Source organism: Micropterus salmoides, unplaced genomic scaffold (assembly GCF_014851395.1).
Source record: "Micropterus salmoides isolate LMB-PRFRI ecotype aquatic unplaced genomic scaffold, ASM1485139v1 Ms_hic_scaffold_2, whole genome shotgun sequence".
Lineage (NCBI taxonomy): Eukaryota > Metazoa > Chordata > Actinopteri > Centrarchiformes > Centrarchidae > Micropterus > Micropterus salmoides.
Window position 1 is genome coordinate 14,751,171 of NW_024041150.1, and position 25,465 is coordinate 14,776,635.

At 39.4% G+C, this 25,465-nt stretch overlaps 2 protein-coding genes across 3 annotated transcripts; both read right to left on the reverse strand.

Moving 5' to 3' along the window:
• Positions 1–16,179: 16,179 nt before the first annotated feature.
• LOC119912444 (protein S100-P-like) lies at positions 16,180–19,092 on the reverse strand. The gene is made up of 2 exons (XM_038731639.1): positions 17,242–19,092; positions 16,180–16,424 (listed from the first exon to the last, which is right to left on the reverse strand). The coding sequence occupies exons 1-2, from the start codon at positions 17,536–17,538 to the stop codon at positions 16,284–16,286; spliced, it is 438 nt and encodes a 145-aa protein (XP_038587567.1). The 5' UTR covers positions 17,539–19,092; the 3' UTR covers positions 16,180–16,283.
• A 469-nt stretch (positions 19,093–19,561) lies between these two features.
• LOC119912443 (transmembrane and immunoglobulin domain-containing protein 2-like) lies at positions 19,562–24,326 on the reverse strand. 2 transcript variants are annotated; one of them, XM_038731637.1, is made up of 5 exons: positions 24,163–24,326; positions 23,460–23,801; positions 23,049–23,156; positions 20,590–20,696; positions 19,562–19,778 (listed from the first exon to the last, which is right to left on the reverse strand). In XM_038731637.1, exons 1-5 carry the CDS (start codon positions 24,218–24,220, stop codon positions 19,713–19,715), a joined length of 681 nt encoding a protein of 226 aa, XP_038587565.1. In that variant the 5' UTR covers positions 24,221–24,326; the 3' UTR covers positions 19,562–19,712. The 2 variants fall into 2 exon arrangements, with proteins under 2 accessions (XP_038587565.1, XP_038587564.1); XM_038731636.1 differs by having other exon boundaries at positions 23,460–23,813; positions 24,163–24,325.
• Between the last annotated feature and the right edge of the window lie 1,139 nt (positions 24,327–25,465).

Consider the following 25,465-nt stretch of genomic DNA (forward strand, 5'->3'; position numbering starts at 1 on the left):
AGCACCAAGTTCTGCTTTTGATCTTTATCTGAGGCCTGAGAACAGACTGTAGCCAAACACAAATAAACTGATCGATGATGAGGTTTCATCATGGGTTTTACCATTACTATACTGTGCACACGCTGCAAACTTCCTTTTCAATAAGTTCTGTAGTCACAGACTACAAGACTACTAGAAATATTGAGCTGTAAGACTCAATACCAGAGTTGTTAAGAAGGATTCTTTTTTTCTTTGCCTTCCTTAGCTCTGTCTTTCCTGTCACTGATAAAATCTCATCTGAACCCAAGCCACGAGCACAGTAACATGCAACGACTTCACAGTCGCAGAGCAGCAGCTCAATGCGCACTGCTTTTTCGCTCTGACAGTTTCCTCTTTTGCCAGTGTTAATTGAGAGTCAATTTGGAGCAGATGGCGCAGTTAAAAGATGCCCCTTAATCCTCTCTTAGGAAGGGGTTAGGGAGATGGGGAAAGGGGGGGGGGTTGAGAGGCCTCTGAGTGATTTCACTCCAAGGTTGTGAAAGAAAAAATGTTTTCCACAAAGCTTTAGCATTGCTTTCCACCTTAACAGCGAGTTCCCAATGCTGACTGAGGTGGGGCTGGTTATCATCCGCAGGGTAGGTCACGGAGGTAAATCCTTATTAGTCACAGCTCACAAGCCAGCTAGATTACTATAGACATGTGGCATACTGTACACGCTGCCTTGTTGATATTGTCTCTGTGTCCTAACACAACCTCATAAGCATTTTCATACTGTCCATCAAAGCTGACATTATTCAGTCTTTTCTGCTTTTGCCCCCAAGGGTCAATTACCTTCAGTGTAAATGCATAAGATTGTAATTTGCATGGGTCCCAAGAACACCAGCTGATGTGTTGGTTTCAGACCATTTTCATGCTGAAAAACAAAACACAAAAACACTGACGTTTAGGATAGAATAATAACATACTGGTGCATGATTTATTGAATTTAATCACAAAGCCTCATTAAAGTCAGTTCCAGGGATTGAGTTTTACCAGCTATTCGGAAATCCATTGCTACTCTGTGTAAAGTGCTTTCTAAATTCTTAGAAACAACTACCAAGTTATTAACTAGTGATTTAATACATCTGGTTGCACCATCAAAATTTAAAGCAGGGGTAGGCAATTTATAAGTATTTTTGTTATATTTGTTGAAATTCTCTTTACATCCCGACCGCAAACAATAAATCAAATGCTCTGACACAAAAAAAAAATAAATCCGGTATCTGTGGCAGTTGCAGGACTGTAATAAGCACAGCCAATTGCTACCCTACCTGCCTGTACCTACGTTCCTGTGCGCACTCTGCCCGTGCACTCATTGCACATGTGTTTTGGGGGAGTGGTTGTGAAAGAAGGCCTGAAGGGAGGGGGTGGAATTTTATTCGGTTGGACCGTAGCTTTAAGGAATGTGTTTACAAGTTAAGACTTCAGTTCAAGAATGACTTCAAAAAAATTAACTGGTTTAACTGGCCAAAACAGTTAAACAGCTAATCTTAAAGTTAACATAGGTGTTTCCAACAAATGAAGCCTCAGCTTGACGCTCTAACTATTCCCCTCGTCCGCATCCACATCAATAAATCCACAGGACCACTTGGTAAAAATACAACTGTTTACTTAGATACAAGAAAACATCTATACAGGACAATTACAGAAGTGAGAATTGTCAATGAGAGAAAGAGAGGGAGGTCAAATAACTGTGTCTCTCCACTCTGCTTGCCTGACTGTCCCCAAAGATTACTCACCAAAACCTTCTCGCATGAGTATCCCCATGCAATTAAAGGTTCGTAAAGTTAATAGGCAGCAACAATCAACATCCCTTCCAAATCAGTGAACCATGTAAATTACTCTTTTACATTATGAACTTAAATGAACTTAAATGCCTGCCTGCCTGCCTTATTAATCGTGTTTCCCATGGATTTGGATTTCTGTTGGAATTAAACCTTTTTTGAACTATACCTCCTCTGCTCTGCGCCCTGCATTTGGGTCCCACCTGCTCAACCACCACAACACCCTGACAAAAGTTGTATCTTCATTGAGATGTTCAGAATGTTTCTCACTGAGCAGATCAGCCGCTCCCAGCTTCCTCTGTGGTGACAACCTGCTGGAGGACTGAAGTGCCACTGGACACATGTTTGCGATATTGCTGGTTTTCCATTCTTTTCTCACTATTAGCCAACTGCATGTGGAGAGTAAGACAGCTTCTGTTTTTCTCTGATATACACATATTTACCACACTTCTGCCAGAATGACCCAGCTAAGCATGATACCCATCTTAATAATAACAATGTGTTGCTTAAATGTAGCTAGTGAATTTAGCTGCTGAACCTTTGAACAAAACTCTTAAGGGGTGGAGGAGTGATGACCTTGACCCCTGTGCTGCTTAATGTCACAGAAGGCCTACTAATAAAATGCATCAATTTCGCAGATATCGAATCTGACTCCAAATTAAATTGAAAAGTTGGCAGCCCTGGTACACACCATGATCAACACATTAACACACCAACGTTTTTCAAGATAAAATTTTCTGTTGCAGAAAATTTCACTTGATATTGTTGTATTCTTCGTGAGATGTGGGATTTTATGATAATTAAATATGAATATTTTTGTAAAATAAAGGAAGAAACACATTGCTAAATTATTCTGCAGGACTTGCCACAGGCAGCCAATACAGTATTAATCAGTGCTACAGTAAATACAATATGTAACCAATTTCACTGCCTCAGAGTAGGAGAAATCCTGATCAATCTTGTGTAGTTTTTCTTGTGAAGTGAATCATGATGTAATCCAGATGATCTTTTGACTGAACTGACCAATCACAGCTTGAAGCTTTACTCAAAGAGACCAATCAGGCTATTTGGGGAAGAACCAAATCTCGTCTCGAACAAAGCCACATGACTTTGGTTCCTCTTTCTGGTCTCCACAGTTGTTTACCACTCTGCTCTCTGTCTGGACTCTGTGCATACATGCATTTGCATCTGCTGTCATACAGACTGTTACAGTTGTAACAGTGACTTGCCTACTAGAATGACGTATTGTTTCCTGTCCTTACAGTTACCTCACCTTAGGACATTCAGAAAGATAAAGAAAACAAAGAGTAGATCGACTCTTAAAGAGTCAAATCAATAAACGAAATTAGATGAAGGTGGTGAAATAGGAGCAGTATTTTGGATCTAAAGAAGGCTTTTGGCACAGTAAACCATGAGGTACTCCTCTCAAAGCTATCCTTTTTTAATTTTTCCAAAGATGCTATTAAATGGATTAACTCATATTTAATAAACAGAAAGCAAAGTGTACGTATTGGCAATGCACAGTCCACATACCTAGACTGTAATATTGGTGTTCCCCAAGGGTCAGTGCTGGGCCCAGTTTTGTTTAGCTTGTATATTAATGACCTACCCTTAGCCTGTCCCTCTGTCAGCATACAAATGTATGCTGACGACACAGTTCTATATGTGCATGCAAAAAACAAACAACAAGCTGCAAACAAACTAACAGCAGCCTTGGCACAGGTTTCTAACTGGCTAAATAATTCATGTTTACACCTGAACATAAACAAAAGTGTGTGTATTTTTTACTTTTTGTTTTGAGTCCCCACAACCCGATGTTTTTGTTAATGGTGAAAAGATCATGGTGGTGTCTCACTTTAAATCATTTTAGATTCAAAGATGACATTTAAAAGCAGGTATAAAATTTCATGATTAAATTTAATTTGGCTAATTTTAGACATATCAGACCATATTTAACAACAGGGGCAGCCAAGCCCCCGAGTAGGGGGATCATGCATGCTATGATCTTTTCCCATTGCTGGTCTCAAACGAACGCATTACAACTAACCAATTGAGTCACTGTACAAACAGACAATAAAAACTCTTGATAGAAAGGTCAATAGCTATAATCACTGTCATATAATTAAAAAGATACTATCTATTCAGTTTAGATAGTTTTTAAAAATTGCAGATAACTTGCCTTGTTTTTAAGGTGTTACATTGGCTAGCCCCTCCCCCACTTAACCAGTTCATAAAGCAGAAGGACAGCAGAGGTAGGTAACTATTTAACTTTTGAACATAAACTTAAGACATGGCTTAGGGCACAACAGACTTGTAGCCACGGTCATGGTTAACATAACAAGATCCAGTCAGTTTTTTTTGCAACAGCAGAACAGCAAAAAAGTCCTGTTCTTCTAGCCAGCACTGCATTACAAAATATCATCGTCAGTCTGAGCCAATCAGCGGCCGAGTAGGGGGATTAGCAAATTCACATAATTAGCTTCATTAGCAACGTGCTGATACTGCTGTTGTCTGTCTAATAAAGGCATACAATGCCCCCAGAAACACTTTAAAATAAATAAATCATGTATTCATACACAGTTCGTTAACTCTTTATTCTGAAAGAGCCTGAAGACTTAACGATTGACATAAATCACATTTATTACACATTTTATTACATATAAATAGAAGAAAACTTTTGTATCACAGGGGGCGAACTATTTTTATTCCAGTACATAAGTAAAATATCTTTGTCAAGGCTATCATGATTTCATTCACGTAATTTCCAGAAGACACCTGCCTTTCACACAACTTTCCAATCATTTAGTTTCCATCTAGACTAAATGTGATATGGTTTACTGCAGCAATAAAGAGTGTCACACCAGCACATACTTCTACAGTGGGTCACTGAGTTCTTTCTGTAGTAGGTATTTCACTTTGCAGCCTGACACATACTTTGTCTACTGGTTACACTCATGTGAAAGGTCAACTTTGTTCAGAAGAACTCATTAGCACATGATCTGAAGAGGTCGATTTCGCTGTGACTCAATTATTACTCCAGCAGAGAGATCAATCAGCAGGTCAATCAGTCTGATGGCTTAGGGTGATTGATCTTTGTCTATAGCCTAATTCCACAAAGCCACTAGTAAAATGATTACCAGATTTAGTTTTATTACTACCCTAATTTAAGCATCTTTAATCATTGCATAAGGAGCAGTATCCCATTTTGTATGGCAAAACAACACAACTGAGGCAATAATTGTCTACCCTACAGGATGTCCAGGAATTTCAACTACTCATTTTAAAATGTGTTGAAGTAACAGCTGATGTCAAACTTCATGTAGTGAAAGAAATCCTGAGGGAGTTGGGAGCATTAAAGGGTTTCTCTGGGTGGCTTTGGATGAATTCAGACACTTGCTGGCTGATGGTGATGTAAGGCCGAGACAATGTGTAAACGTGTCTGTGCTGAAGGACTTCTCTGTAGGGCTGCTGACGATAAAGGAGAACAAAATCTCCTTGTCATGTGTTTTTCTGTGTGTGTGTGTGTGTGTGTGTGTGTGTGAAGACAGAGAGCAGGCCTGTTTGCATCAGGGCAGAGCACAAACACTGCTGGTTTTACTTAAGTCACAGGCAAGTGGCTGTAAAAGCAGGGAAATGTGGATTAAATCATGCGGTCACAGTCATTGAGAGCCTGTTATCAACACAGTACAGGTATGAATGTGCTCTCAATGCAAATAACATGGCCTCACAGCCCTCAGTCGAGATGAATGATTGCTGATTGTTGGTTTGGCAGGTTAACAAAGTGCTCCCAGTCAAACAGAGCCTGGACAGTTTTGTTTCTTTTTCTCTTCAGCCACTCAATTTGTTGTTTGCACTCTTTGATCAGAGCCTGCATACCAGACAATATACTTTTAAAGGAGCTGAACCCAATCTAAAGTAAATGTATCACCTGGAGTTAAGGGAAACAATCTCTTCCGCCCTAGACTTTGTTGTTTGCTCTATTTGATCATTATATTACATTACATTTATTAAGCTGAAGCTGACACTTTTATCCAAATCCACTTACAACTGCTATATATGTCTGAGGCTGGACGCCTCCGGAGCAGCTAGGGGTTCAGTGTCTTGCTTAGGGACATGTAAGTATCTCAAACACATTCTACACACAGGTGTGCTGACTAATGAATAAAAACAATTTCAATACTATGTTACTATGAATTGTTCATCTGTGACTATATGCACTGTGGCACTTTCAAATCCTGTTTCTGAAAGCATGGGCTCGTTATGTAATCTTCATCTGTGCCAGACAAAATTGAAAGTGAAACCAAACATATATTTTATTGCCCTAAAAACATTGCAACCCAACGTAAGAGCAGTGTTGACACTACTGTCTGGTATGAATGAGGGCTGTTTGTGTTTCTTTCCCATCACTATCAGACTTTAGAGCCTTTCAGAGCTTCTGCGTCAAGTTGACAGCGCAACAAATCACACGGTGGAGACCAGGGGCGTAGGACTGGGGGGTGGAAGGGGACTGATTATACAGGAGCCTCATACAAAGATATTAGAATGAATAAATGGGGTTGATGGGAGGGGCCCATTGAGAATGCCTACATACAGAGTCCAGTAGTTTGGGCTATGCACCTGGCAGAGACAGACAGCATTGCTAAGCTGTGTTCATAAACCAGTATTCAGCAATGGAGACAGGACTTTAATCTTTAAAGCATACAGATACCAGAATCCTGTTTGATAGAAAACGCCTCTGTGGAATGCATGGTATTTGAGGAACTATGGTATGTATGTATGGTATGTTGTCCTGGCAACTGTTTGTTAGCCAGTACATAAACCTCCAGTCTACATACACGGTCAACAGGTTGGACCTGGATTTGAAGGTAAAGGGTAATGATGTCCCCATCAGCATCATTTGGCAAATTATTCTTGCATGGTCTCCTCCTCTTTTGAAATACAAGATTGACACATAAGTAATTCCAGTCTTGCATAATTATGAAGCCTCACTCAGCAACTATTTCTGGTATAAAGACACGTCTCATGTGGTTTTGAGTGTAGTAATTTAAAGAGCCATTTTAGAGCCAAGATTTTTAAGTCATAAAACTACACTAAATCATTTCCCTGACAATTTTACTCTCGCCATTTTGTCTGGCAAATACAATGATTACATGATGAGCCCGTGCTTGCATCATCAGGAACAGGACTGTGAAATTAATGAATCTTCTCACCAGGATTTTGAGTGCCAAAGAACTCAAAGGCCCTCACATGGCAGAGCAGTTCTGCCGAATCAGCTGCTTCATCCTGTGGGCAACAATGACCTGATGAAGGTGGGCTGGAGCCAACCTCTTTGGAAAGAATGATACGTTAGCCACTCACCGACAAGGCGTGATGCTCACTCACGCTTTGCCGATGACATGACCAGAGACACATCCTCTAATGAATGGCTGGGACAGCAGCACAGAAAAAGCAGCCTGTCATGGGACCTGACTAAAGACCGCATTGGCGCTTCATCCAAGCATGCCAGCGTTTTAAGTCCCACTGACTTTACTTTGGCTTGGGCAGCAGGTGTCGGAAAAGTGAGCGGAAGCCTCTACTTCTCCCTGTCCAGGTCTATCTTCACAGAACTGGCAACAGTAAGCCCCCGTAGACAGGACATCCCATCCTCATGGGGACAAGGGGCTGTCCACCCTGGTTTCAGTCGCCCCGTCTGGCTCAAGGTTAAGGAGCAAACCGATCAATTTCAGCAAACTCTGAGGCTAGTGTGTCGACCATAACTGCCAGACAGTCCACTTTTCCTAGGTCGGGCAACTTCAGGGGTGGGGCAACTATGCCCACTCCACGCATTTGAAGCTACACCAGATGGAAGAAGCTGGACTTCAGCTAGTCGGGCCAGCTTCAGTTCCTGCAGCATGATACTGCAGTTCATGCATTTAGTGTTAGACAGGTATGTATCACCAGTAGCTAGCAGCGGGAGCATGCAGGAGTGACAATGATGTGTTTCTGGTTGGCTTTATTTATTTTTCAGTTAGGTTTATAATTTTTTCCCCCGGAGAATAAGATACTCGGGAGTGGAATCACTCGTTAGTTACAGAGCTCAGGGTGAGTTTCTGAAAGTCAAGTCAAAACAGCTCCCTCTCTTAATAACAAGACACCAGCTTGACACCGACAAAACAATGGGGGAGCGAATAACGTCCCTCTTTAACGTAACATAACGGCTATCTTCTTACTTAAATTTAACCTGCTTTTGCAGATTACAAGGGAAATCGTTCATTATGACATGGGCTGATTTACACTACATCCTGTGTCCATGCCCTGTGTCATCCCAGGTTACATGTGACTTTATTGATATTAAATACTCAACCAGGACAGATGACTTTCAGTGCTAAGCACAGAGTCTGGCAGTCAGAAAGAATGATATAGAACTATCAGTATCAGCGAGGTGTGGTGGTTCTGCTACACGTTTTATAGATCGCCAGATGTCACTGTGTTTGCTAAGTACATTTTCTTCTGTTGGCCTACTTTTCAATTCAGCATATTGAAGACCTGGATTCAAATCTAGCAGATTTGTAACTAAACAATTATTCTGTGTATCTACTCCAGCATAGTATCACATAAAAAAGGTTTCAAGATTAGTAATGCTGTTTACCCAAATTCCTACCATACCCATGCTGTATGACTTAAAAATTTGTAATGCGATTTTTTTCCTACGTAGGTGGCAGGAGGCAATTTAACATCCTCAACATTTGTTGTGTCATGGTTTCACAGTGATAAAGACATTTGTACAACTAATTAAAGACAAAATAGGATGTAGGCTGTAAAGGATGATGAGGTTTTCTTTCACCCCTGGGGTATATCAGAACTTTTTTGCTGAGAACAGCTGCTTGCTGCACCTGGAAACAAGGTTGATGAGAGCAGCGAGAAAAAAACAAAAGATTAAAGTTACGTGGAGTCAAAACAATTAGCTGAAAGATGCTAAATGTGCCATAAAGTCCCCATTGTTTTTTGCATTTGGTGTTGATTGGTGTTGTTTTCCTGTTGTTGACCACAATCTGAAAGTCGTATTTTAAACAGTCTCTATGTTTACCTCTAATGACACATCACAGCTTGAAAGTTGACATCATCAATATTCAAACAACCCATGAGTCAAACAATCATGTGTCAAAGAGCCTTTCAGTGACACCAGATGTACTTTGGTCCTTCAGTGAAACCCAGTGACGCTCTGTTACGCCAACAAGACGAGAAAACACACTCAGCTAAAGTTTAGAGACAAAGAACAGCAGTGTGTTCATCGTGTTTCTCCTGCTGAACGTCAGGCCACGAGATGAGCCGGACACCCTGGCAGCTCATATGACCAGAGAAGCGTGGCTTTAAAACAGAATGAGGTATTCATAACTGCCATAACTCCTCACATGGACCAAGTATTTGGTTTAAACCTCTGACCATAAATACCTTGCATCCACACACGGTTGGAGATGCAAGCCTATGGGAAGACATCTGCTCCAATGTTATCAGTAGTAAAATGAAACTGTGCTTTAAAAAAAACAAACTATGAATACACCTAGACAGTGCCTCTCTTCAATTCATAGATTATCATTTATTTATCAGAATTCTTTGTCTTGTTGAAGTGGAGACCTACTCATTTACAGTATTGAAATAAGTAGTTTTTTTCAGTAGAGAAAGTACCACCTGCAAATAGTATAGGAATAATATATGGTTAATGTGTATAACGTGTTTAAAATACAGCAAACCACTGGAAGAGGATTCATATGATCAAATATATTGGTTTTATTGATGTTATTAAACCATTTGCTAATTCTTTATATGGAAGCAAAGAAATACCACAAGGATTTGAATCACATAAGCACTTGAAATTTAACATTGCTGAATACTTAGCGTTGAAATTAATTTAAAATTATATCACCAAAAATTATGCTTTTCATCTGAGTTTACAAGGTTTGAATTCCCCAGAAGATTGTTCCAAGTTAGGAATCTTTATAATTCCTATATTAATAATTAATAACCAATCGTCATTAATGTCAACAAGTTGTGAATAAATGGATATTGGTGCATAATTCCTGCAGTGAAGTGATGGAATGATTATAACAATCAATAAGGCTATTTGTTATGACTAATAAAGGCTGAGCTTTGCGATTCATTCTTGACTTTGGGGACACATATCTGCGGTAACTCTTTTACGGTCCATTTACTTGCTTTTGACCAGGTTCCATGGGGTTCTTCAGAGAGTCGACGACCTACAATATGGTAGATAGTGGTAGCAACAGTGTAAGCCAGGGCCGTAATTACAATATTTATTGGACACATACCCCCAATATTCTTACATGCTCACCATGTCCCCCCAACATATTAGTCTAAAAATATAAATAATGGGCTATGCTACACAAGCAACCACACACTGCCGTCCTGTATTATCATTATTAAATGTAATCATAATCTTAACTAACTTGTGGGTTGCATGTGGTTTGTCCATGTCTTGTTGCCGTAGCCCAGAAGAAGCCGTTGCTTGATTGCTGTGGGTAGGTACAATCATTTCTTTCAAATGTATTAAAAAGTGGAAAATTAAAATGTAACATGAGTGTTAAGTAGGATTTAACACTTTTGATTGTTATTGTGTTTTGTTACTGTGTAACAATATGATTGTTGCTCCTACTTTGTTTTATTCCGGGGAGCAATTAGAGTGTGACACAGAACATGAGCTATGCTGGCTAGAGCTGAATCATGGGACGACAATCTGAGTTAATAAAGTCACAAATAAGCAAGTTTAATTGTCGTAGTTTCGAAAGAATGGAACAGAATGAAACAAAATGATAATTTTATGATTTTGTGCATTAGCTTGTGAACAGCCCATTCATTCTGAGCATCAGTTAATGTTCCCATCAGTTGTTGACGGGACAGAGGAGAGCAGAGCAAACGCCGCTGCTGCCCACACAAGTTTACCTGTAAGTATGTAAATAAAAACAACAATTTGGTCAATTTTAGCCACAATATGTGGAGTTGTCTTCTTAAAACAACAGAAATACATAGATTTCTGTTTGTATAATCATAGTTAAGGTTGTACTTTATTGATCCCCAATATCTGCCAGCACATACAATGAAACAACAAAAGGTAAAAAAGCAGACAGTGAAATACACTATTAGATGTCATTGTCTTGTTGCTGAATTTTAAAATATTTGAAGGGGCAGGAAATTAAAAATCATCTTCTGACTCGTGGTTTTGCCTTGGTTTAAGCTATAAAGCAGCACTCTAGGAAGTACATATGATAAGATAAATATAAAAAGATTAACAAAAAAACATAAGATGTAGAAATAGAGAACACATACGCTACAAAATATGTTGTATGTCACCCCACCACACTTCTTATCTTCCCACCTGTATCTCCTGACTGCAGAGCCACATCCCCTCCACTCTGGACACCTAATCCCCATAAGCCTTTATAATGCCCTGGACAGAGAGAGAGAGAGAGAGAGAGCGAGAGAGAGCGAGTCTAAGCCTAATGACCTTGCAAGCCGATTACAGGCCAGCCACATTTCACAAACAGCCCCGTGAGGACTTGGACTTGCAGTCAAATCAACAGCAGTCTCACAGAAAAGGGAAGCCGTGAATCCAGACAAGGTGACTCGTTCAGGACAGCAGTAGTGATTCATGATGGCACTAATGATAAAGACAAAACCTCTGCACTTTGTTCCTGTTAGAAATCCCGTTTTCAACACAGGTTCATGAAAGTGAGAGTGGATCTGCCACTAGAGGGCAGCACAGACGTTCTCTAATTACACAACTGTCCCAGCAGGAGAAAGTGTGTCACTTGGCCAGGGCTACCCGGTGGGTTAATAGAGCGCTGACCTGACCTAAAGACAGAAAGTATCACAGAGGGGGTTTTAAAAGACAGCTTGATGCTTCTGATCCCAGGATGAACAAACTACCTGGTTCAAAAGTGTCTTTGAATCTCCATATCCCTCTGTTGTTTCTGTGACGCGTGCCACCTCAGACTAACCAGGTGGAAACAGGGAGACAAGCGTGTGTTCTCAATATTCTAATAACCAGAGGGAGAAAAGGGATCCTCTCTTGCTGGATGCAGAGAAGGCCTTTGATAGGGTTGAATGGGGCCAGTCTTTTTGACATTATCGTTCGGTTTAGAGTTTGAGACACGTTTTGTTATTGGATGAAATGAATACATATCAGCCCTAAAAGCTGACGCCCTTCCACTTTAATATCACAAGAGGATGCTGCCAAGGACCATCTTGATCACCGCCTCTGTTTGTTTTAGCTTTAGAACCGTTAGCAATAGCAATTAGCAGGCTAATCCGTTGGATTGAAAATGGATAACGGAGATCACAGAACAGCTGTCTTCGCAGATTCCTTCCTTATGGTGGTGATGGTGTAGTGGATGAGTTGCGTTCTTTTGGAGAGACCGGGGTTCAGTTCCCCACTGTGACACATCCACCTGAGCAAGACACTTAACCCCTAGTTGCTCCAGAGGCGGGTGACCTCTGACATGTATAGCAATTGTAAGTCTCTTTGGATAAAAGCATCAGCTAAATGAATAAACGTAATGTTATTCCTTAAACAATTAACGTTCGACACTTCAATGGCTGCACTGGTAGATCTGATTGATCTCTTGATATGTGATTTTCTGGATTTTTGTTTTAGATTCCGTCTCTCACAGTTGAAGTGTAGCCATGATAAAAATTACAGACCTCTACATGCTTTGTAGGTAGGAAAACCTTCAAAATAAGCAGTGTATCAAATACTTGTTCTCCCCACTGTATACCATCCGTTAACGCTGTTTAATTCCAATCCCTGTAAACCAAACCACTATTTATTCAGTTTTTCATTAATTTATTCATTCGTTCTATTATGTATTTATTTGTTTATTCATCCGCCTTAGTGTTTTTTATTTGTTTGTTTCCTTTGTTCATCTTTTTCTGCCTCACCTTGAGCCCTAGTTGATACTCCCTACCCTCCCTTTCCGTCTTTCTTTGAAGGAGAAGGGGGGAGGAAGGAAAGGGAAGGAAAAGGCAAAAAAGAAGACGAAAAAAAACAAATAACAAAGAAATGAACGTTCAAACACAGGGACAGATCCACTCCCACTGGGTCTGGCGGTTGTTTGAGGTAGCCTCCATCAGCCAGCTCCCTCCCCGGGCCGACTGAGGCTCCTCATTCACAAAACTTTGAAAAATGACGCAAACGAAAGAGGGAGGGGAGAGAGGAGGAAGCAACATATGTTGCTTTTTATTTTTAGCTCTGCTTCATTTATTTATTTATTTCTCTATCATTCCCCCTTTCTTTTATCTATTTATTTTTGATAAATTCAAAGCATTTACATTTAATATTCAATTTCTTTGTGTCCTACCTTGTTTTAATTTTTCAAATGTTTCTTGTTTTTTGTTGTTGTATTTTCACCACATGCTGTTGTTTCTTGTTATGTGTCTCCAATGTTTCACGTCACACATCCCAAGGACACATACAGTTAAATACCTGTAATTGATAAATTTCATCAACATTGACTTGCATCTGGTTCTAATGAGTCCTCAGTATAATACAGTTTTTCTAAGTCACTTTGGTGCATGTCTCAGATCAGAATTGAAATTCTCAAAACTAATTGTTCAACCTCCACATCATCTCGGCACTTTCTCATTGTTCTGAACAAATTGCAAATGGTTTGACACGCTGATGCAAATGATTATGTACAATTGTCTGCTGTTTCCTAAATTATCAATTGCTTATGTCATGCTGATCACAATGTATTATACCAGTCTCAAGTCAGAAGTTCATTGCATTAGTCACTACATGCAAAATGGTTGAACATGTTATCCAAAATCAATGTTAAAATCCTTTATTCATATCCTTTGCCTACAAGTATATAGCTAAACGAAACGTTGTTTCTTATGGACCATAAACAAAATAAGAATAGACAGCAAAAACATAGCAATAGCAACACTCAGACCATCCCTGTTCACAGGAAAAGCGGTTGACGATGGATGGATGGATGGATGGATGGATGGATGGATGGATGGAAATGATGGGGAAATAAAAAGTCCATAGGTTGATGGATGTGGACCAAATGCTGGAATGCACGTGCTTTACAGTAATGTGAGCATGTGAAACAGTCTTTTCATAAGAACTTTATGGAAGAGGATTATGAAAAATTAAAAAAAGAAAAATTTAGTCATTAGTGAGGATTGATCACACAACCTTAAGACTGTTAGCCCTGTGCCCAACAAGTGAGCTAACCAATGATTCAATAAACCAGCCTATAATTATCATTATGGTTATCTCGAAATCATGAGAAAATTATCCCATTATCACAGGAAAATGGAGTAAAAAATATTTAATTAGGGCTTCCATAATATATATGTGTATATATATATATATATATATATATATATTTATGAATGTATAGACAGACATTCTATACATGTCTATTAGAATTTTTTTGTAAATGTGTCCTGAATTGATGAAGTTATCTGTTTTGATGTGGAAGAGCATCTGTGATACAACAGACCAGAACATCAGCCAAAGGGGTGTATCCCATGCAACAGTCCTGTCTCTCTTTTTTCTGTATTACAAAGACATGCTCTGTTATCAGTAAAAGCATACCTGTGATTCCTGTCCTCTCTCCTGCAATGTATAACTTTGTACCTGTGAAAGTGATACATGCCATAGAAAAAAGTGCAGCCTTGTGCATTTTCAATCATTGTGTACATCAGAAAATACTTACAGAGTACACTGTTATATTGACAAAATGGCTAAACATTTTGACTTGCTTGCTCATAAACGAGACACAAGGACTTGTCGTTCTGATGGCACTGACAAGTTCATTGACATAAAGGTTTGCTTTTGAGAGATAGACTAAGAATTTTGAGCGAGTTACGGGCTTTTGCAGGTAAACCACTGTGTTGTGCTGCTTGTACTACCTGTTTCGAGAAATGCACTTACTGTTTTGCAAATGTTAAGGATGATTCGAGAAATGCACCAAAGCGACTGAGAAAAACTGTAAGAGAGAATGAGTGGGCGTACGTAAGTATTGCACAACAATTTTGATGCTTGTATAATGAAAACTCAAAGACACTGTTCAAATCAGGTGTAAATACAGCGCAGGCCAGATATCAACCCCAGTCAGGCTTAATGCGGAATATCAGTTTACATTTTAGAGCCGTTGAGTAACGTCCCCTCTACTTGAATTTGATGTGGTCTTGATACACTTCCTGTTGTTGTCTTGCTGTTGACTTTTTTCACCTAATTGAGTTACAAATAACTGTGTGACCGCTAAGATGTTTACAAGTCGCTGTTTGTGAAGGAGCGACATACTTTGCATGTGGCTGATACTGTTGTGTTAGATAAAAAGCCACGGGTTTGACCACTCGCTTGAGATTTTGCAAGGGTCCTCTTCCTCTGCAGGCGTCTTGCAAGGGCTAGATGCTCTCTGAGATTTAAAACACTCAGCTGTCTGTTGAGGCCCTTGTATCTATATATATTGTATCTACAATGTCATCTTTTGGTGAAAACCTTGAGATGGTTTTATCAAACCAAAGCTGGTAGTATTTTCTCAACTAATGAACACATGTCGTCTAATCCTCAAGTGAAGTGAAAACATCGAAAAAATTTGTCAAGAAAGAAGATTTTGAACTTTTAGTTTCACATGCATGCCCCCCTGTCCTACTTAGACAGGAAGTCTACTGATAGTTCCAACATCAGTGAGGCTACTTGACCACCTGCTACAGCGGCTTAAAACCATTTCCTTTAGTTCACCATCTCTCACACTATGTGGCTGGACTAGTTAAGAGAAGTTGTCTTGTGTTGAAAAACAAATTAAAACAATTATTTGTTTAAACTAGTCTGAAGTTGCAACGAGTTCTAAAAAATTCAATCAACTAAAAAAAAAACAACGTTGCGACAACTAGGACACTGTAGTTAGATCAACTCTATGTATTTTTATTTATTTGTGAGTAGGAAGGTCGCAGGTGAACTTGCATTTCCAAGTTAAACTCACAGTGCACTTCTTTTTCTTTGTCTCAGTTATTTCCGGCTGCTGTCAATTTCTATGCTTTGCATCTTTTTATTAAGACGTTTTTTGTGTTGTTTTGTTTTGTATGTATATCATTCATTTTGTCACTTATGGGAAAACACTAGAAAGCCTCTAAAAGTTTTAAGGAACTACATTTTAAGGAACCAAAACCAGACCATATATAATCTTGATTATTACATATTTTTTTTGGTCACGCAATGGACTCTGAGTTGCATCATCCCGAGAGGGTGTATGCAGTTGTCCATCCAAAGCAGAGAATTAATTCTTTAATTTCACCAAGCATCATTAGCATCTGTGTTATTTCTATTATAGTTTCCTCACCATATTCTTACCAGACATTTCCAACAGCAGACCGGTAAACAAATCATTTTATTCAGACAGTACAGAAAACAAACAGGGATTATATGTTGTCGTTGGCCATATTCGGCGCCAGCCCACAGTGCGGTCGCTCTGCTCACTTCTTGGGACAGCGGTCGTGGCAGGCGCAGGTGAGAGCAGCGACCAGCACCACAAATTCGCTGAAGTCGACCTCAGAGTCTCCGTTAAAATCCAGACTCTTCAGCAGCTTGTCAACCTCTTCTTGGTTCTTTGCTGCCTGCACAAACCAACAATCAGTTTTTTGGATATTGTTACAATAGTACATGCTAGTACCGTATATGCAATTGTGAATGCTGAACTTCCTTTTTCTATACATTTTCCTGATCAGTCCCTGTCTCCAGCCACATTTAGAAGACTTAGTATGAAAAGTGTATTGTTCGAGTTCAAGATAGGTATGTAAAATACATACAGAAATAGTAATAACTTAATGTTGAGTGAGGACACAATGATGGGAGGGACTGTTTCAACAACTGGTTAAATAATGCAAAATCCACCGTAACAAAACATTGCAGGTTATATCAGTGGTTGTACAGCAGGTATGCAGGAGTGTCTTTCTATAGCTTAAACACTTTTTATCAGTCTGAAACCGGCTGACTCACTGTGCCAAGTCTCTTAAGAAGCTTCTTGGCAATCAATAGGTGCCCATCAGGCTAGCATGTATTCACTTATTAAGTATCCACAGATAATGTGACATTGTTCAATTCATTGTTCAAATGTTTACGTGCAGCTCCAAAGTAACCACCAAAACTGGAAACCACAAATATTTTTAGGCCATGAAGGTAAAAAATGTTTGACCTGTTTTAGCATCAGTGTGATGTGTTGAATTAGACAGGAAAAATAAGTTTTAACACCATAAGTGAATGTATTTTCAGTAATGGTGGCCTCAACTTAACGCTGACCTCATGCTATGCCACATGTGCGAAGTTTAGAGGATAATATTAAAAGCATGTGCACATGAGCCTCATTAAGCAGGTCTCAGTGCTGTCACCGCCCTGGTCAGCACAGTTATCCTTCCCCAGGGGGTCTGTACGTACCTTGAGCAGCCCGGGCAGCTCCTTCTCCAGCAAAATCTTGACCTCGGCTTTGCTTAGGGTGTCCTTACTGCCCTCACTGGCAGCATATGTATCAAAGGTCCTCATCAGGATGGCCATGGCTGTCTCTATCTGGGTCATGGTGGCTGCTTGAGAGGTGGTTAAGACGGTAAAAAAGAAAATAGAAGACCAACACAGGTCGACAGAGCAGTAGATGTGTTGGAAGTGGAAGATGAGGGAGGCAAGTCTTTTTATACCTTCAGAAAAATGGGGTTGGGACCGGTGATAATACACATGCATAAAAGATCAGGTAGAACCAGCTAAAGTGTTTGATCTTGGTGGCGGTTCCAACTGTGTCAATACAACCTCAGTCCTACAACGCCCAGTGTACATATTACCTCACTGACCATTAGGACATTAATCATTTACTTATTGATTTAAGGGGTGGTGTTTTTATTAACTGAACCACAAAAGCAATAGAAACAGTGATGTGTTTAATTTGAGATGAAGTATATCATACCGACCTTTCTGAACAAATAAAGGCTGTTTTGGAGGTCCCTTTAGGCATCATCCCCAGATGATACTGAAACCTGTTTAAACCCAGTTTCACTGCCTCTGCTGCGGGTTGTGGTTGTCAGTGGTGTTGTGTAAGGGTGGACATATAGCCTATAGACCACACGAGGAAAGTTTTAACTGCGTACAAGTACACAAGTGTGCGCCTCTGCTCGCATGCGTCTGTTTCCTCTGGTACCGTGTTCTGGTTTCCTGGAAACACTGCTGTGTCAGTAAATGTAAGATGTACTGTATAAAAGGCATTTCTCAGGTTGTACAACCAACAACTCAACAAAGTTGCAGAGCTGCTCTGGGTCCATTAGATTAAGTGAAGCACAATAAGGAAGAACCATTATGAAATACTCCACATATCGCAGCTCTAGCATGCAGGACGCATTCAAGGAGGTGGACTGAATGAAATGTTACAGGAACTATAGCAGTGTTACCCCACGTGTTCCAAACATGGTTAAATGATATAAGAAATGTAGAGTCTCACTTAACATGCTGTACCATCACTGGTTTGAGCAAAGATCCAAATTATGTGCATTATAGCAAAAGCAATGCACAGTGTTACTATTTCACACGGACGGGGTTAACAGGGGTGAATTTTTGCAAAATAAAGAAAGTGTGAGAGTAGCAGTCAAGTTGTGTGGTGGTTAACACCTTTTGCAGGTCGCACGAGTATGGTTATACATCTGGTGGGCAGGTAAGGGGTAGTATATTGTAAGACGTTCTGTTCCCATGAGTGAAGGAGTGTCTTTCTGTAGCCTCTCACCCTCTTTAGCAGCCTGAAACTGGCTGACTCACTGAGTCAAGAAACTTCCAGGCACCCATCAGGCTGGTATGTGTTCACTTACTTAAACATCATGACTTTCTCATAACCACAGGTAATGTGACACCAAAATCATCTGTGTCACAAAGATCACAGTGCTATCCAGTTTCCTCCAGGATTTTTCAATCCAACTTAAGTTTAGCTTGTTAAATCTACCCTTCTCTTGCTGACTTCCTCGGCGCTCTGGTGTCGCGAAAGATTCTAGATCGTTTCCCACGATGTGTCTTCACTGTCATGTCGAACTAAAGGCCTCCCCAGAGTTGTGCAATTGCGACTGCATGATATTTCAAAGAATTCTGAAGCAGCTGTGGGCCGCGTAAATGCTGCTGCTAAAAATAACGCCTGTGATACTTTGAGGAACTGTAGGCAAGACAATCGGCATCAAGTTTTTAACTAATTTGATGTTAGCTCAATTTGACCTCCTTTCTGTTTTTATCTCCCAGATTTGGTCATAGTTGATCAGAATTAGCATTTTACCAACATGGTAAAAGGAAATTTTAGAAAATGAACAGATAACCTGAAATGCAGAGCACATATGTTAAGAGAGATGAATGACAGTAAAATATTTCTCAGCAAAATGCTTCTCCACTACTCAGTATCTAACATTTCAGACGCTCTAAATCAGCTTTCTGTGTCAAAAATGTACACAAGAAGATTAGAGAGGAGCTACTACCGTCACAAACGCTGTTTCCACTTCTTGTCATTGACCTATAGTGCAGCGACCCCCGTAACACCACAGTTTCCACTCAGCGTCTTGATCATGATCTGAAGTCATTGTGAAACCTGCACAGCTGCTATAGAATCAATCACTGGTGTGGACCACTGATTAGCTGGCAGCAGGTGTCAAAAACAAAAAGCAGCTACATTAAGTCTGATACAAGGAAACCTGTCTCTAAACACACACACACCTGGTCACTGAAATTAACTTAGACCACAAGGATGGATTAGACTTAGTTTATAGAAAAATACAAAATATTTACACCCATAAAAGCATTTACATAGTTCAGGTAAAGGTCAGTAAATGAATGTACAATATGTACAGTACATGCAGAAAAGCAGGGAAAGAAAATACTGTGTACTGAGCAAACCCTCATCCACATTCTTTGGTCTCCACACGTTCAAAGTAATCGACGGATTCATACACTGGTACCTGACACTGAAAGAAACAGAGAGATAAAACAGTTAGTGCAAGCACACAGTGTAGCAGTACATCCTCCATCAATAAGAGTAACACAATGGCAAAGGTCAATAGAGGACCTTTGCTAATGTGAACACTAAAACTGAGTAGGCGTGAGCAATAGGCACGATTAGTCAGAAACAGGATGTCGGTTATATTTCATAATAATAATGTCTCAACACTGGAATTTACCGCTTTAAGTACAACTGTACAAATTAAAACTTAACTGTTTGATATTTGCACTGTATTACATCCTACATGTGTTTTTTGCTATATTTTACCGTGAAAGACACTGTTTTTTGTGACTTATGGGGATTAAAGAGTGTGCAGACACACAGTATAACAGTATGCAGCATGTGCCAACAGATGGTACGAAATCTTGAGTCTTGAATTTACCGTAATGAAATGTTTCTCTATATAGGTTGAAATTGTAATCGAAGCTGTCCATGTAAGATGCTGCAAAACATAGAAACATCTGGGTCTGTAATGCGGGGGCGGCTGTGGCACAGGAAGTAGAGCGGGTTGGCCGTTAATCAGAAGGTCAGCAGTTCAATCCCCGGCTCCCCCAGTGTGTGAATGTGTGTGAATGTTACTTTCCGTTTGAGCACTTAGGCTCAGTGTATGAATGTGTGTGACTGGTGGATGTAGTGTAAAAGCGCTTTGAGTGGTCGAAGAGACTACATTAACATACTAAACACACACCAATTTTATAAACGGTGGTTTCTCTTCTCCTCCCACTATTTGATCTTGGCAAAGAGTGTCTTAGTAGACTTGAAACAATTGTCCTCACCCACTGAGAAGAGCCTCTGGAGGAGCTGGTGCTGTGTTTGTCCATGTCTGCCTCCTCAGAGTCAATATGGGGAACCTCATAGATCACCCTGGCTGCTTGTGATGAACCTGTGGACCACACGCAAATAATTAATAGGATTGTTGCTCAAAATACTGTCATGATAAAAGTGGCACACATAAGCTTTATTTTAATCTAGCTGGGTATTCTAGTCTCTATCGCCATTTGCTTTTGCTTCAGGTACTATTACTGCTATTGTTGAAACTACAAGTCTAATACTATCACTAATACGTACCGATAGTATTAGCCTTGTAGTTGTAGGTATCTTCCATTTTCTACACCTATTCACAGTTACGGGGGCCTGGAGCCAACAAAAGTACTGCAGGAAGTTCATTGTATTGCACTGCTAACAGACATGTGGCGCTGTGTTATTACTACCATTTCTCCTGAAAAACTACTACATTTACACCCATAGAGCTGTCATTTTTTTGTACATTAAAACCTTGAAATGCCAAATGTATAAAGACACCTTATAATTGCCTGTGCATACATGAAAAAAACTGGCATACTGTGACGGGTAAACACATCATCCAAGTTTTTGATAACTGTCAGCAATGTGTGCAGGCTGCCGTCAGCTCATGTTATGTAGTAGATAGACAGTTGAAAAAAATATGATGTTAATATCGTTTTGATTTCATGCTGGGGAAAAAAAGTGAATGTCTGACACTGGTAATGCAGAGGACAAAATGTGTTGTCACGTTGTTGTGCTGATGATTACATGGATTAGCTACGTCAGATGACCAAGCAGCCAGCGACCAAACTGAGTGGTTTTGTCTTAACTTTGAGGTGTACTGTAAGTAGGTACAGAAATGACACATCTGCTGGATGTGGAGGAGTCAAACACATTTCACCGCAGAAATGCAGGATGAAATAACACGTTTCTCTAGGCTTATTGTCATCTCCAGAATAAGACTCAAAATCAGCACGTCGGCGTAATTTTTGTTTTATCTAGAAATGGTTATCGGTATTATTGTTTGAGGTCCTTAGTCAAGTCAAACTATTCTGTCAGTTTTTCAACTTCAGCTGCAACAATTTTCACCAGGGCCAATGAATGAAAGTTCAGCGCTGTTCTAATCATGGATTTATGGATCACTTTAAGCGCTCGTCAGCGTTGTTTCCAGATGCAGCCGGCAGCTGTTTTCAATGAAAAAGCCCTGATGAACCCACTGTACAATACCTGTCCAACAGCAGAAAATATTAGCAACTAGCTGGTGAACATGGTGGAATATTTTGCTGCTAAAGAGTCAGATATTTTCCTGAGAGGTAGAGACCAAAACAGAGGTTAAAGTAGAGTGAATAGTGGACATGCATTTGTTAGCTTGCCATAAACACGACTCTACATTTTAATGTTCTAATGTCTGTGTCTGATGGATGTGGAATAGGCAGCTGTAAATATAAAGGTATGACAGTGTTTTGCACTTCCAAAAAGAAAATGGTTAATGCGATTTAAAGAGTTTATTTTAAGATCCTATTGGTCATCTTTAAAGCATAGTAAGGTTTAGCATCAATTCCCTAATGGTCAAAAGTTTTTTTAATTTACTCCTCTGTTAACTTAACACAATAAGTCGCTTCTCTGTTAATGTCTATAGAATTATAGGTTTGCTAAACTGTATCGCTGATCTTAAAATTGTTTAAAACACACTGTTGCTTATGATTGAATCTTGTATTAATTGTGATGTCTAAATTTTCTCCTCTTTTAAGCCTATACAGCTCTTTCAGAGAATTTTTTGGATACTAGTTATCACTATTTTGCTGTTTCACACTAAGAATTAAAGCTATCAACCTTACAATATTTCTCAAAATTCCTGTGTCTCTGAGCCCCAATATTCAATATATTCAATATTCCAAGATTTTTTACTCTTGTTTCTCACTGAAACTGTAGAAGATTATCTCTGCAACCAAAGCTCTGTAATGAGCTAAAGCACTATAATTTGTTCTTGGTGTCCTAGAATAAACAATGTGATGAGTCTATGGTCTACAGTATTAAGGCTCAGTTTACCCAAAATACAAAAATAAAATTTTTTAACTAGCCGTCATGTCCAGCTCTGACATTTCTGCTGCAATCCCAAGAACTCTGAAGTGAGTGGCATTCAGAGCATTCAAAATACATTACATTATTTACATGTAATTACATAAATTTCATTCTAAAAATCAACAGCAACATCTCCTTAAAGAAACAATGTCCTAGTTACTCTGAGCCCTATCCAAACTTAAAAACTTTTGACAGCATGTAGATTATCCTGAATTACAGAATCACTGTTTTTGATGTTCTTTCAAAATGCTATCTGAATGACTAGATACCACTAGAGGTAAAAAACAAAAATATGGTTGTTTTTGTGGTCATTTTGGTGAACTAAACATTTTAACCAGGGACAGTGCATCAATTCAGTTTCTGATTTTACCATGTCTCTTTCGCAGAATGCAGAAATACACAAGAGTGATGATGAACAACGGGCCCACTACAGCCAGGGAAATTATCATGGGATATGGTGGAAGATTGCTGTGAGAACCTGGAAAAAAATTAAACACAAATATTGCAATGCTGACTAGGACTGAAGTTTTTGTTACATAAAACAACGTAAAATGTGATTTGTGTTAATTACAGATGATTTTACAACGTTGCAAAAAAAAACAAAATGTGTTTAAATCATTAGTCGTTTATGTATAAAGTATAAAACAAGCAAGCACGACATCTGAACAAACCAGACCTCATTCTGAATACGCTTCATTATTAGCTCCTTCCATTTGCAAACCAAGATATTATTCAAATCCTTAATGCAACTCTGACTAGCTGTTGGTGTTTTGTTACCTACCTGCTGCTGGGTTGATCTTTGATCTGTCTCTGTCTGTAACTGTGATGACGGTGCCATTTCCTTCAGCCTCTTTTAAAAGTGGTATCTCCACAGTCATCCTGCAGGTGTATCTCCCTGCATCCTCTCTTGTGATATTAATAAAGATCAAGTCTGAGCAGCCAGATGACTCCTTTCTCAGAGATCCTTGAGAGTAATTCTTCGACTCAAATGTCTCTGTCTTTATTTGTTTTTTCAGCCAACTAATTCTCATTCTTTCAAACCCCCCTGTCACGCAGCAGGTGATGTTCACTCTCTCCCCCTCCATGACAGAGACATCAGGACTCTGGGTAACAACAAGTGTGCCTGAAGAAACACCTATGAACAGACAGAGTGATGCATGATTTGGTAGTTCATCACAACACCGTCCATACTGTATCATTTCAGAAACTAAATGTTGTGAGTATTTGTCATACAAAATCATAGGATATGTGTTATATAGACATAGTTTAAAATCCATCACAGTGACTTAAGCAGATTTATGCCAAAAAAGATACAATAAAGAACTACTGGTCACATTGTTTGTCAGTGTCAATTTCTCTTTATACATTTATCAGGTGAAAATATTGAAACCATTGAAATCCTGAGATATTTACCATAGCATTAACATAAGCATGCAGTTGTCAATGAAACAGATGTGATAATAAGTTGTTGTGTTTTTACTTACTCCAAGATGAGAGGGCACAGAGAGAGGAGAGTAGCAGACTGCTGAGTAGAAGCTTCATCTTTCCACACTGATTCACCGCTGAATACTGACTATTTACAGCTGCTCGAAGTCCTTCCTACCACACACACACACACACACACACACGCAGGCACGCACATAATGGGCATCGTGTTCTCTTCAGTGTTCTATATATCTGCAGTGTGAAAAACCACAGCTTCTGTTCCTTCCTCCTTCAGAAAGAAAGAAGCCATAGTTGATGTATAATAAAAACTGTAGGTGAGAAGTATTTTCACTTTCTATGTTCTCACAATGGCTCCCCGTTTATTTTACTGCAACAAAGAAATACTGAAAAAGGTCACTAACAAATTAAATGTAGAGTAGAGAAGCAGTAATCACAATATTTCCATTTTTATTGAAATTTGAATGATTGCTAGTCCTTGCTCCATTTCTAATCCTAGACCCAGTCCCAAGTTTACATGGTATATTTTATTTTATGTTTCTTTAAAGTAGCAGCAGTGTAATTCTGTCTGTAATAGTATCTGTTTAGTACTACCACTAGGAGTCTCCAAACCAGACCCTTCAATGCGTCCAATGTGTTTAGAAAATTCATGTTGTTCAAACAAACGCTGTGTATGCCAGGGGCCTCATTAATAAAACAGACCTACACTCAATTTTGATCTTAAGTATGACTTACACAGAAAACCATGTGTAAGTAGTTATTTATCAATTATATTATTTATTTTTTTTTTAAGCAAAGTCTAGACTTGATTTACTGTGTAGAGTTTAAGGTGTCTTCCTTTATAAAATGCTATTGCACATTTAGGGAGGAGAGGTTTAAAGATTTATATACGTGTTGCCTGGCTTCAGTCTTCTCTACCATTATCACAAGCTTGTCTTCCAAAAAGTTTGCTTTTCTCTTTTGGTCCATGGCAGGTGCCGTCAATTTTAAGTTCATTTGAGATGTATAGATCACATGTGCGTAAGTTACAAATTGGCTTCTTAGAACCTGCATAAGCAAGGTTTTTTTTATCATCAATATCTTCTATGAATTTAATGTAAGCACACCGTTGGGAATGATCTTAAAACAAAGTTCAAGTAGAAACCTATTTACAAATGAGGTCCTAGGGTTTTCAAAGTCTGCAACTATGTGCCCCCCTCAAACAAAATCCAGACTGCTTTTGGTTCCAAAGACTATAGCTACCGTGTATCAAAGGTATCCATGCGAGGGACACACAAGATTAGGGTTAGGGTTAGATTGAGTGCTTTAAATGCCCCACCTCTGTAGCCTGTTGCTCATCTCTGC

Excerpts from the sequence above, each read along its gene's own strand:
- LOC119912444 (XM_038731639.1), bottom strand. The coding sequence starts at position 17,538 with ATGCATGTGTATTATCACCGGTCCCAACCCCATTTTTCTGAAGGTATA. Across the intron at positions 16,425-17,241 it reads AGCTGCCCGGGCTGCTCAAG|GCAGCAAAGAACCAAGAAGA; the intron begins GTACGTACAGAC and ends TGGTTTGTGCAG.
- LOC119912443 (XM_038731636.1), bottom strand. The coding sequence starts at position 24,220 with ATGAAGCTTCTACTCAGCAGTCTGCTACTCTCCTCTCTCTGTGCCCTC. Across the intron at positions 23,814-24,162 it reads CTGTGCCCTCTCATCTTGGA|GTGTTTCTTCAGGCACACTT; the intron begins GTAAGTAAAAAC and ends GTCTGTTCATAG. Across the intron at positions 20,697-23,048 it reads CATTCTGCGAAAGAGACATG|GTTCATCACAAGCAGCCAGG; the intron begins GTAAAATCAGAA and ends TGTGGTCCACAG.